The 12,600-nt window shown below is 35.1% G+C and overlaps 1 protein-coding gene across 2 annotated transcripts; it reads left to right on the forward strand.

Annotated features, from left to right (window-relative positions):
• The first annotated feature begins 293 nt into the window (after positions 1-293).
• Positions 294-12,215, forward strand: LOC120085785 (RNA-binding KH domain-containing protein). Of its 2 annotated transcripts, none has more exons than XM_039041971.2 (7): positions 294-712; positions 1,139-1,224; positions 3,114-3,259; positions 4,250-4,369; positions 4,477-4,593; positions 10,997-11,140; positions 11,600-12,215. In XM_039041971.2, exons 1-7 carry the CDS (start codon positions 585-587, stop codon positions 11,747-11,749), a joined length of 891 nt encoding a protein of 296 aa, XP_038897899.1. In that variant the 5' UTR covers positions 294-584; the 3' UTR covers positions 11,750-12,215. The 2 variants fall into 2 exon arrangements, with proteins under 2 accessions (XP_038897899.1, XP_038897900.1); XM_039041972.2 differs by having other exon boundaries at positions 411-730.
• Positions 12,216-12,600: the final 385 nt, after the last annotated feature.

Genomic DNA, 12,600 nt, shown 5'->3' on the forward strand with positions numbered 1-12,600 from the left:
GAACGTTTTTATTATCTAGATGTTTAAATAACTCATTCATACTTGATCATAGAGTAGGTAGTTAACTAACATCCAATGCTAATCTCCTCTGATAAAAAAGAAGAAACCAAGGAAAAAGTAGGACGTTTTATTATTAATCAATTAATTAATTGAAAAAAGATTTGGTTTATTTACTGTCATTGAATTATTAATAGATAAAATAATTATAAAAAAACAATCCATGGGTCCCGCTCCGCAGTCCCCTCGTCTCTTTGGTCACTAAATGCGGTGTCAGAATCGTAACTTAGAAAATTGTGAATGTAAATAATAAAATAAAATAAATAAATAATCACAAACATACAGAAAATATTCCGGTGTATAATGTAACACAAATAATTTAAATACACATTTATAAATATTAATATATATATATAAATCAAATACTTATAGATAGACAAGAAGGCACAGCAGTTGTAGTGTGCATAACTTTTCCACCGACGCCAGATTGATAAGCGTCTGGTCGGGATCGCCACCGCCACCGCCGCCGTTATCGACTTCGAATCCTGGCGGTATCCATATCCACTTACGTCTCCGGAGGGAGAGAAATGACGTCGTCTGCAGGCGGGATGTACATGGCTTTCTCTCCCTCTCCTTCGGCTCCTCACTCTCCTCATCTTCCTGGTCTTCGCTCTCCGTCCTCTGCATCTGCTGCTGCTCTACTTGAGCAAGAAAAGTAACCAATCGACTCCTCGTATTTCTCTCTCTCTCTTTTTTTTTTGCCTTTTTTGTTTTTGTTTGTTTGTTGCTTTGTGAGATCTGTGATTTGTGTTCACTGATCTATGTGTTGGTTGTTATTTTTCTGACTTTTGGATGATTGATGTAGTTGATTGTGTATGATCGGTTGCTGTGTTACTTATCTGACTGACCTGCTAGTTAAACTGGTTTGTTTTGGACTTGTTTAGCTTAATATGTTACTTGTTTTTGTGTGATTCTTGATTTGTTGTTTGATTGTGGTTGTTGATGTAAGATCTGAGGTTTCCCAAACTGTCTTTTATTCTGGAATTGTGTTTTTCTGTTACTCTTTTAGTTGATTGGCATCCGTTTATTAGGACGGAGTATTTAGCTGATTGCATCTCAATTTATTTACCTATTTTTGCAGGTATCTCTCTGAGTTATTGGCAGAGCGACAGAAACTTAGTCCGTTTATGCCTGTGCTTCCTAATAGTTATCGCTTGCTGAACCAAGGTGAACTTCGCAGCCTCAATGAAGTAGCTAATTGTGAAATAGCTTGCTTGCGTCGATGTTTCTCGTTTCGTTGATTGGCTTGAAATATTTTGGATGAGGTGTTATTGCCCGTTGAAAATCAGAACAGAGCATGATGGTTCGATATACAGTGTGATCGAACTAATCTAACAGAAACTCAATTCAATGAGTGCATGTGATGAGCAATTATCTGATCTAACTTTAGCAATTATGCTTGCTTGTTCATTTGCCTTTCTGCTAATACCTTGGAATTTGGATGTTTAATTTGGCAAGGGTATGAAACCCTACCTTGAAAATTAGGAACCGTGATGTGAACTCCAAACTATCCAATTCTAAAATCACCCAAATCAAATTGATTTCAACCGAAAGGGAAGGATTAGATATGGATTGCCTTTTGATCGAAGACCCAAAGATAAGAAGAACTAGTTTTCCACCCCAGTTTGAATGAATTCACAAGCAAGTTGATCAGACCTACCTGGATGTTCTTGGCATGTAGCCCTAACTCAAGAATTGCAAATGGTGATGAAACTTTGTCATCAAATCCAGAAAATTTCATTTAGGAAACCAAAAATTGTACATACAGTGCTCCATCCATAACCTTAAACCTATTTTGTTTAGCCAATTAGCCAATGAACCATTCTATCCCTAACTCAAAAGATGCACAGTAAAATTATTAATCAAGAGATACACAATATAAAGGATCCAAAACACCTAAAAATAAAGTATGCTTCCAAAAATTTGTAACCAATTATAGAGCTTCTGATAAGTTTTCATTCCTTGAATCCTCACAATTGAGTTCATCTTTGTTTGTATGTGGGGATTAATAGCTAACTGTAGTTTACTGGCCCTTGACTGTGTGACTGGTATTGGAGGTAAATTGCGGATATATTGGTTCATATCATACTTGCTTGTTGCTTTGCCTTTCTCCTAATACCTTGGATATTTGAGTTGGCAGGGGTATGAACTGATTAGATGGCTTTGCATAAAACTTTATGTGTTTGTGATTTGTGAATACTGGAGGGTGATGTTTGATGTATAAAGAACGCCCATGACAATTGGCAAGTACAATAGTATTGTAGTGATAGTTAATCACAGTGAATACATTCAAACTTGAGTAGTTATTCCATAAAAAAATGAGGATATTGTTTCTCCCTCTCTAAGATTGAGCAACCATACCTACCAATTTATAGAGAGACTTTTTCCATGTTACATGGGTTGCATGTTTTACATCTTTTGGACTGAGCTAGAGGCTTACGAGGTTAGATGCAAGCCGACATGTAAGTGCTCTAGTAATTATCCAGAAGTTCAGTAGCAAGGTTAATATATTTTTCAAGCAGATGGAAATCCCTTTTCTTAGCGTCATGGAGAACCGATCTTCTTCTTCTTTTTCTTCTTCTTCTTCTTCTTTTTAAACCTGCCCATTGCCTTTCTACCTTTGTATAATTGTCGTACATGGTTTCTTAACTTGTATTCATAAATATACATTTTTTTTATGGAAATTCTAATATACCAATTAATCCTAACAGTTATTTGAAACTTATGTGATTTTTTCTACCTCTGCTGCCTTTTCTCTTCATTTGTTTCGAGTTTCTGCAGCCTATACAGTTTATTAACTTCCTTTCTCAGCGTTTGGTGGCAATATTACTTATTGATATTGCTCTATAGTATTGGGGTTCGTAATTGGATTTTGTTTTTTTTTTTTTTTTCCCCTCTCTTTACTTTTGAACATTAAATTATTTATAAAGGATGTTTGTCACTGACTCAGAAGTAAAAACACCTTTTTGCGTATCCATTGTGTGGTAACTGCTAACTTTTTAACAAATGTGCTGACTGGTACATCTTGTTCTTGAAAATTGACATTTTTGGAGCAGAAATATTGCGTGTAACCACTCTATTGGGGAAGGCATCAGTTTTAGGTCAAAGTGGGCTTGAACATGCCAGCCCCCTGGCTTCTGGAGGAATATTTTCAAATGGAGGTGCTGACATGAGTGCATGGCCATCACGGTTTCAATCAGAAGTACGGATACTAACCATTAACATAACCTTGCTGTCCATCTAATTTACTGTACTTAAGAAGCATTCCTGACGCGAACTTTTTACATTTTTGCTAACTCATAACATTTATTTGAGTACGCATAATCTAATTTCATTTGGGGACAGGTTCTCTAATTATAAAATGGGACTTGTTTTTTCACTTGTGCGTTTTATTGTTTTACTCAATCTTTTAGTTTTTTTTTTCAGCTTCTCTAATGGTTCTAACAAATTAGTTCTTCACCTTCAGCCATCTTGATAGACAGGATGATGGTGTCCATTAAATTATGAGGAGCTTACTTACTTTTAAATTTGTGTTTATGTGTGAAGGAAACTCTCTGATTAATTAGCTGGGTTAACTTATTTTTGTTTTAGTGACAAGGGTCTAATATTCTAATATAGAGTGCTGACTCATTAGTTAACTTTGGTTTATCCTTTGTCTATCTTTGGTGAAGGGGTTTTCACTTTTCATGAAATTTGGTTGCACAGTTGGAATTTAAAAATTACACAAATAAGTGGCCCGAAGAGTAATTTATGTCAGCATTAGCACATTTGTATTGTTGTCTAAGAGTGTGTCTTCATAAAGGAATTTTCATCTTGTACAGAACCCAACCCCAAAAAGGGAAAAAAGAAATAGAGAGAAAAAAAAAAAGAAAAAAAAATGCTACATTAAGTTCCACGACAACATTTTGTGAATGATTCTGGGATTCCTTGTACTCCTTCGAGCACCAAAATGTTCTCACTTTCTATGCATGATTATGATGTGTTCTTTCTCAAGGTATGTAGTGTGTTCAGTACTCTACTCTTTCCCCTAGATTGCGGTCCTAGAATCTATGACTTTGATATGTATTGTTTCTGAAAATCTCTCATGTTCTATATTCCAACTTTATGATGGCTGTTATACATACCTATAGCAGGATGATTGCCTTTATATCATTTTTCTGGTTTGAACTCTATATAATGTTTTGATATGCAGATGTCAGGTTTATTACAACCATCATCAGCACAAAATTGGCTAAGTTCTCAAGGTAGCTCATCAGGTCTTATTGTGAAGAGAACCATCAGAGTAGACGTTCCCGTTGACAACTTCCCTAATGTATTAATTATATTGTGTTTTATATGTTAATCTATTCTTCTCTTTTCATCATTTTTCCCCTTTCTTACCATATTTTGCTAATGGACTGATTTGAACTTTGTTTGTAGTATAACTTTGTCGGCCGCCTCCTTGGACCTAGGGGAAACTCTCTCAAGCGAGTGGAGGCCAGTACTGATTGTCGAGTTTTGATTAGAGGGCGTGGTAGCATTAAGGATCCAGCTAGGGTAATTTCCGATAAATTTTCATTTTCTTCTTAAGTTGCACGTCACGATTCTGTTGCAAAACATTTTGCATATGCCTGTCACGATTCATATAATTCATTTGCAATTATATCATGTAGGAAAAATAACAAATTCTATCCCTAAACTTCTAAGATGATCACACTCTAGTCTTCAAACTCTTAATTTGATCTATTACACCCTCATCAAGAACGGCTGCAATTTTGCTTTTCCATTTAAGTAAATCTCTCAGGATTTCTGTTTTTCTGTTGAAAATTTCTAAATCAGGGAATGATAGAGAGAATGGTTGTAACATAACTCCTATCTTTATGATAACTTCTCTATTATTTTTTTAAAAGGAATTAATGTGAATGTAGGGAGGGAGAGACAGATCCTTCTCTTATTTCTTCTATTTTCTTACTTTTCTCAAATCACTCACTCAGTCAGCTCATTCATATCTGTCTCTCGTATAAATTCTTTCCCCTTTTCTTATTTTCCCTGTCAATTCTCTCTTTTTTCTTTTCCCTCATATCTTTTTTCTCATTCCCTCCTCCCCACCCACCCCAATTCAAACCCTCCTTATCTCTCTTATGACCTTAAACTTCTTATATTTTTTTTTTTTGTGTTGATAAAGCATAATAGTCAATTTAATATTTAATGAAATCTTTTTATCATATTGTTGGTTTTACTTCCGTCATTAAATATCTTTACAGATTAATTCTTAAAAATATACTTTATCTGAGTTGTTGCAAATCCTTGCCTTCGGGGTCTTTTTTAGTATTGAGTGATCCCCAGGTCTTGATGGAGACCTCATCTCTCTTTTTCATTTTTTATTGCCTTTGTTTGTAACACAGTTTTCATTTCCCATGAAAACAAAATAATTTATTAAATAATAACTCATTTTTCATAAGATTACATTGAGATTAATTTTACGTTATTCATGTTAAGATTATGTTAATATTAATTTTACGCAATTATTGCTTTAGTTAATAAATGTGTTGAATTATAATCTAAGTAGCATAGACATGGACACAAATACAACACGTCGATTTAAAAAAAAAAAAAAAAAAAAAACTAGGACACAAATGGGTTGGGAATATGCTCTTTTTTATTACTATTATTTTAGGGTATTATATAAATTTAACATAAAATAGTTAATGTACACTAAAAAAAAGCATAAAATGTCAAGTTTATCAACAATTGTAGGAGATGAAACATTTATGCCCATTTGGTATCATTTTTGCATTTGCTTTTTGGTTTTTGAAAACTAAGCCTATTTCCTCTCCATTGATTTGCATTTTTCTTAAGTACAATGGTTAAATTCTTAGCCAAATTCTAAAAACAAAATAAGTTTTTAAAAGCTACTTTATTTTAGTTTTCAAAATTTGGCTTGGTTATTGGTAAATAGTAGATAACAAAGGAAAAAATTTGGAGGTGGAAGTAGTGTTTATAGGCTTAATTTTCAAAAATCAAAAACCAAAAAACAAATGGTTACCAGTTTCTTAATTAATTTTTTTTAAATCTTTGGTTAAAAAGGGCTCTCCTTTTGTTTTTTTTTCTTTATTTTGTTTAAAATATAATGATTTGGGCTTTAAATTTGGGTCCAATATTGGTTGGACCATTTTCTCTTTATAAACTTTTCCTAGGTGTATCCCACGTGTTTGAAACTACAAATAAATAAATAAATAAATAAATAAATAAATAAATAAAATAGGACAAAAATTTGGTTGTTGGACACTTGTTTGGGGTGTGTACATACGTGTCTGTATCCAACATGGACACCCCCTAAAATGGTGTCCGTGTTTCATAGGTTATAATTTTAATGTAAATACGAAGTATTATAATGGACCTCTACCTTCCTCCCTCTCTCTTCGGCTCTTCCTATGTGAGTTTACTTCTATTAATGGAAGAATTTGAGATATTATTTTGTTAAATTGGAGGCCACTTTTGTATGTTGCCTCCCTTTTTGGTGGGCTCTTCTTTTTGTGGCCTTGTGTATTCTTTCATTTTTTTAAAATAAAAGTTTGGTGGTTTATAAGAATTAAAAAAATGGAAGCATTTGATTTCACAAGGATTAGGGAAACCCGAGCGCAACCCAATTGGTTAAGGCGTTTATCCTCTACCAAAAAAGTTTAGGGTCGACCCCTCTCCCATATTGAACTAAAAAAATGGTTAGGGATTTTTTTTTTTTTTTTTAAATCTTCTTGTTATTATTATAATTTTATGAGAAACCAGCTTTCATTGAGAAAGCCCTAAAATTACATAAGTGGCAGCTCTGATATTGAAACAAGACCTCTTCATACAATTTAAGTTTGAAGGAGTGTGGTTGAATTTTTTGAGTGTGGATTAATTTGCAGATAGAATGGTGTCATTTTGAGTAGTATCTTTAACTTCTTGTGGAAAAATGGACTACAGGAGGGAGAGGTCCTACTACGTAAGAGAAAGGCAAAAAAATTCTGTAGGTTAGATCATGGACAAGTAACAATCACTCAAGATCTCTTAGTAGTGCTAGTTATTGGTGAGCGTCTGATCCCTTCTTTGCAAGCCTATCTAAGCCCTGTTTTTCAAGTTCTAGCGCCCGTTTTGGAGTCCAGACTTAAACCCCATTTTTGCTGTCCATCATTTCAATTTGTTAAATTCCTACATTATTAAAACAATATGCCACATCGGGGGTTCCGTCTTCCATGCCAGGTCTTCAAACGACTTGTCATGTTGGATTTTCATTAGTCCTCTTTGATGGTAAGAGCATCTTATCGTGTGATTTATAGAAATCAACACCCCCCCCCCCCCCCCCCCCCCCCCCCCCCCCCCCCCCCCCCCCCAAAAAAAAAAAACAAAAAACAAAAAACAAATGGACGATCCAGAAAAAATCAAACTAGAAACATTCAGAAAAAAAGAGGATCCAATTGTTAAGAATGAGAAACAGAGGATAGTTATAAACCTTCTAGATCATGGACAAATGACGATCACTCAAGATGATTTCTTACTAGTGCTAGTTCTTTGCAAGCCTATCTAAGCCCCGTTTTTCAAGTTCTAGTGCTCGTTTTGGAGTCCAGCCTTTACCCCCATTTTTGCTGTCCATCATTTCAATTCGTTAAATTCCTACATTATTAACACAATATGCCACATCTTGGGGTCCATCTTCCATGCCAGGTCGAAACTAGAAACATTCAGAAAAAAGAGGATCCAATTGTTAAGAATGAGAAACAGAGGATAGTTATAAACCTTCTAGAAACAAACACCTAAATCAATCTGCTTCTCCTGAACTCTCAGATATTCCTATCCAATGGATTACAAAAAACTTCTTCAATCGGTCATGAGATTAGATAAACTATAATTACAAAAAGGGGACCAGTTACTCTGACTAAGAGATAGAAACAGAGTACTAGATTTGAGAAAAGCTTGGTGGTTTTTTTTTCCTTATTTGTGAAAATTCGTGATTTTCATTCAAGCCATATAGACCATAAGTAAGCCGGGTGAAATTAAGCCAAAGTATTCTTCTCTAGTTCTCCCTTTAAGGATGACCGTTGAAAAAGAGAGAGGATGTCCAGAAGAGCTTTTTTGCAAACAAAATTCACCAAAATAAAATCCCAAAAATATCTAGCTTGCTTGACACCAGAAAAGCAAATAGATTTTAGTTTCCTCGGCAAATTTGCACATGATGCAGCATTGAGGATAGATGCTGATCCATTTCGACAATAGGTAAAAATAAAAACATGCACATTATAGGACCCCTTTTAAATGCCTTCCAAGGTTTGGTGAAATCGAGCTGCCTTCATCATCAAGCAACACTCTTTACTATCTAGACATGTTGAAGTCTGAAATCTTTCTGCGTATTTGACTCCTAAGAATTTTGGCTCACGAGGCGGGCCAGTCGTGTACCAGTTGCAAGTTCCATTGAAAGCCATGTTTCATCCAGGATTTCACGTGTCGTTGCTGAAGAAGTCACAGTGTTTGACTGAAAACTAATAACAAAGAAAATGCAAAAACTTCAGTAGTTTTAAACTGAGCTGCCGCATCTACAAGAAATGATATAGTATAAGATGAAATCACTTGGAGAAGGGTGGAACTATGAAATAAAGCCATGTGTGGCCCAAGGAGTCGTGAAGTAGGAGTTGAGAGGAGGGGAGTTGTGAACCCCACTCCTTGTTTGGTCCAAGGAGTTTGTGGGTGCCAATACTAACAAACATCAATTTTATACCTTATCAAGTCTTTACATTGTGGGCCCTTGGAGCTCACTATTCCACTTCTTGACCCAAACGCACCCTTTAGACCTAGAAAAAGAATACAAAGGGGATTGTCTCCGATGAGGGGTTTGAACCTCCAACCTCTTGATCAAGGATATATGCCGTAAAACTAAAAAAGTTGTTAATCAATCCATCTTCTATTGTAAAATTTTCGACAAAATACACTTTTGGTCCTTGAAGTTTGAGCTTGGTGTCTATTTAGTTCCTGAAGTTTAGGAAATAGTTCTAAATGGTCCCTCAATTAAATTGATCGTTAATTGGCTAATGAAAAATGACATGGCATGAATGGTATGACAATTTTTACTTGAAATTTAACTTTTATTAATTTAAAATTATTTCAAGTGGCATGTTTCTCTCATTCAACCGTTTGCAAACTTCGCTTCTTCCATCTTTTTCTTTCCTTCTTTGCACTGGGTACCAACTTATTTCTTCAATAAAAATACACTTTGGAGAAGCAACACCTCAACCTGAACAAACAATCTTTGGAGCAAACCTAAAACACGTGTTTGGGGGAAAAAGATTCCTGATCAACAAGGCAAATTGGCAATTCCCAATAATTTGATCGTATATCCTACGTCCAACCCACCACCGCCCTATTATTAAAAGTGAAATGAACCTTAAATTGAGAACAAAAAAGTATGTTGAACTCACAATATATATAAATACTTGATAAAATTTACTCGCTACTCCTTAGAGAAGAATGGCCTTTCTACAATTGTTAAGAATATAAGACACTTTTGGCCCTTTCTACAATTGAGTTTAATGAGGACAAACAATTGGGGTCATCACAAGGGAGGCCCCAGAGAAGTAGTGGGAAAGACCTTACCTGTCCATTTAGCCAACTGGTAGTTGATGGCGGGGTGGCTGCATCTAATATATTATTTTACTAGTAGTTTAAAATGCTCTTTTACTGTTGAAAATTATTAGAGAACTCCTGGGAAGGATGCAGAAATGAGACTTCCACTGAAGGAAACGGGTTCAATTACTCTCCACTTCATCAAAACTTTGGTATGTCTAGAAATTGGCCAGATTAGAAAAAAGAAGATTGTCCTGGGTGCTGTATGGTGTTTGGGAATTTCCGTTGGAACAAGATTATATCTAGTACCTGTTGCTTGACCTCCAAGTCATTCATTGTCATGTGTAGAAGTCCCACTGCCGCTTGACAGCTTGAGATAGTTTTCATTTCATCCCATACCTTCATTTATGTTAGAACATTTGACAAGTCAACCAAGTAATCTTGTGACCTATCCAAATGTTCTATTCAAGTTTCTAAACCGAGAAAAGTCAGGAGCCCATATCCTTTAACTGGCATTGCTCTAGTTATTTTGCTCCCTTTGTCCTAGACCTTCATTCTGGTCCAGTGTGGCTATTATTGAACCTGTAACTTCTGAAATCCTTTCTGGTTTTGTCTTTTGGGTGAATGTTATCAGAATTTTTGTTTAAGAAATCTGGTCTATAAAAAATCTAAAGAGAAGTGAGAGAAGCAAAGGAGGCTGTATAACTTGCATATTACCTCTTAGCATCTTCCAGGAGCTCCTTGTCTTTTATTTTTTTTTTCCAAAATATTAGTCTGAATTTGTATAATCTTATGTAATTATTAGTCTCTTTTCATGACTGTTTGGAGCTTTGTGCATCTTCTGGTGTTCGTGCGGGTATGGGTGCATTCCATATTTGACCTCCCATTCGAATTATCTTTTTGAATAGGTGTCCACAAAGTAGTTTGGATATAGAGTTATGTTTACCATTTCCAAATTTTTCTCCAGATCAAATGATACCTCAAGTGATACAGATTCCTATATGTTTATCAACTATGATTTAAAATATTTGGAAGTTTAATTTGGTCTTCTAAAAATGTTGAGTGTGAAAATGTTATGTTGCTTTTCTTCACTCTCTGTCTCTCTACGACTTGAGAACTTTACAAGGATTCCTTTTGTAGAATAGCCACGTCAGTTTTTGTCTTCAAGGGAGATGAAGTATCTTTGTTTAGTCTCCTTCAGGCATAAATTTAATATATGCGTAATGATGTTTATTTAATTTTAAAGTAGCTTATTCACCATTTTTATGCTGGGGAGTTGACTTTTCTTCTGTAGCATAAAATACAGAATCAGAATTCAGTATATAATAAAGGTGCCAAGTTTATACTATTGTTTTATGTCTTGTAGGAAGAAATGATGAGAGGAAAACCAGGTTATGAGCATTTGAATGAGCCTCTCCACATCCTTGTTGAGGCGGAATTGCCCGTTGAAATTATTGATGCTCGCCTTATGCAAGCCCGTGAGATTCTTGAGGACTTGCTCAAACCAATGGTGAGAATCTTTTGAGATCTTAGGGAGGTGTTCGGGGTAAAGATTATCATAAAATTATAATAACCACCTCTTGCTACAGTAAATATTATTTCAAAACCTTCAATTAGCTATAGTAAATACTATTTCAAAACCCTCATTTGCTACATTATTTACAATTTGTTACATTTTTTACTATTTTATATTTATCATTTTTTAATTCTTTGTTACAGCGTTTACTATTTCCTTCTCAAACTAAAATAGTTTACACCTCAAAAACATACTATTATAACCCAAACTAAAATAATCTACACCCAAAATACAAACTATTAAAATCCAATTATAATAACCTAGGAGTATAATAACCAACTCCTTGCCCCAAACGCTCTCTTATATAACTTGGTCACCATCTTAGTGACCTAATTGGTCTTACTGATCTAATTTCCTTTTGTTATTTTCTCTTCCTATTAATTATATATTTAGGAAGAATCTCACGACTTCTACAAGAAGCAACAGCTACGGGAGCTAGCCATGCTTAATGGCACGCTTCGTGAGGAGGGCTCGCCTATGTCCAGTTCAGTGTCTCCCTTCCACAATAGCCTTGGAATGAAGAGAGCCAAGACTAGGGGGTAAATCGAATTGCTGCTTCATAGAAGAGGCTTTTGGAGATTGTTTTCTAGCGTCTGGGAGTAATCAGCAGTCCCATTCCAAGGTGTTGCCTGCAGCCAATGCCTTCACTGCAATCGGGGCACTCGCACTCTTATGTGCAGGTTCTTACTAAAATTTATATGGTGTGTTTATGTAGTATTCGGAAGAGAAGGTAATGTACTGACATGGAAATGTCAAAGCAGTAAAGGATTACTAGCGATTGGGGGGGGCTATATATATATTTGTTGCTCTAGCAGTTAATGGTTTGCGAAATCTCTCAAAAGAATTTAATGTGCGTTATTTACTAGGCTTTTTTTATAAGGTTATGATAGAAGTTCTGATATTATTTAGGATTGTGGGTTCTTTTGGGACTTAAAGAAAAAAGGGCCAAGGCTTGTAAGCGATTGTGAGGTACAGGAACTATTGATTTATTAAGTTGTTTTTTTGTTTCTGTTGGGTGTGTTTTGTACTAGAAAGAGTAGAAATCTTTTCCCCCCTTCAAAAACATTCTTTATTATTTCCTTTTTATATGATCTAGAGATTCAAAACCTTTGATATACTTTGCCTTCTAAGATCTGTACTATTATGAAATTTCATTCTGCTTCACAAATTTTGCTTGAGCTGCAGTTTTGTACTTCGGATATTACGAGGTGGTATCTTAACTAATCCTTTATATTAGTAGTCTTTAAAGTTTTTTAAATGCGTTTTTAAGGCCCGCTCTTTACCACTCTGCCTTAGAAGAACTACCCATAGTCAGCTTCATGTGCTTGAGAAGATGACTTCTAACTTCTCAAAATGAACCTTTTGGCACAGTGACAACCCAGAACTTGGACTCA

This window comes from Benincasa hispida, chromosome 9, assembly GCF_027475165.1.
Source record: "Benincasa hispida cultivar pf3 chromosome 9, pf3_genome.v1.1, whole genome shotgun sequence".
Taxonomy (NCBI): Eukaryota; Viridiplantae; Streptophyta; class Magnoliopsida; order Cucurbitales; family Cucurbitaceae; genus Benincasa; species Benincasa hispida.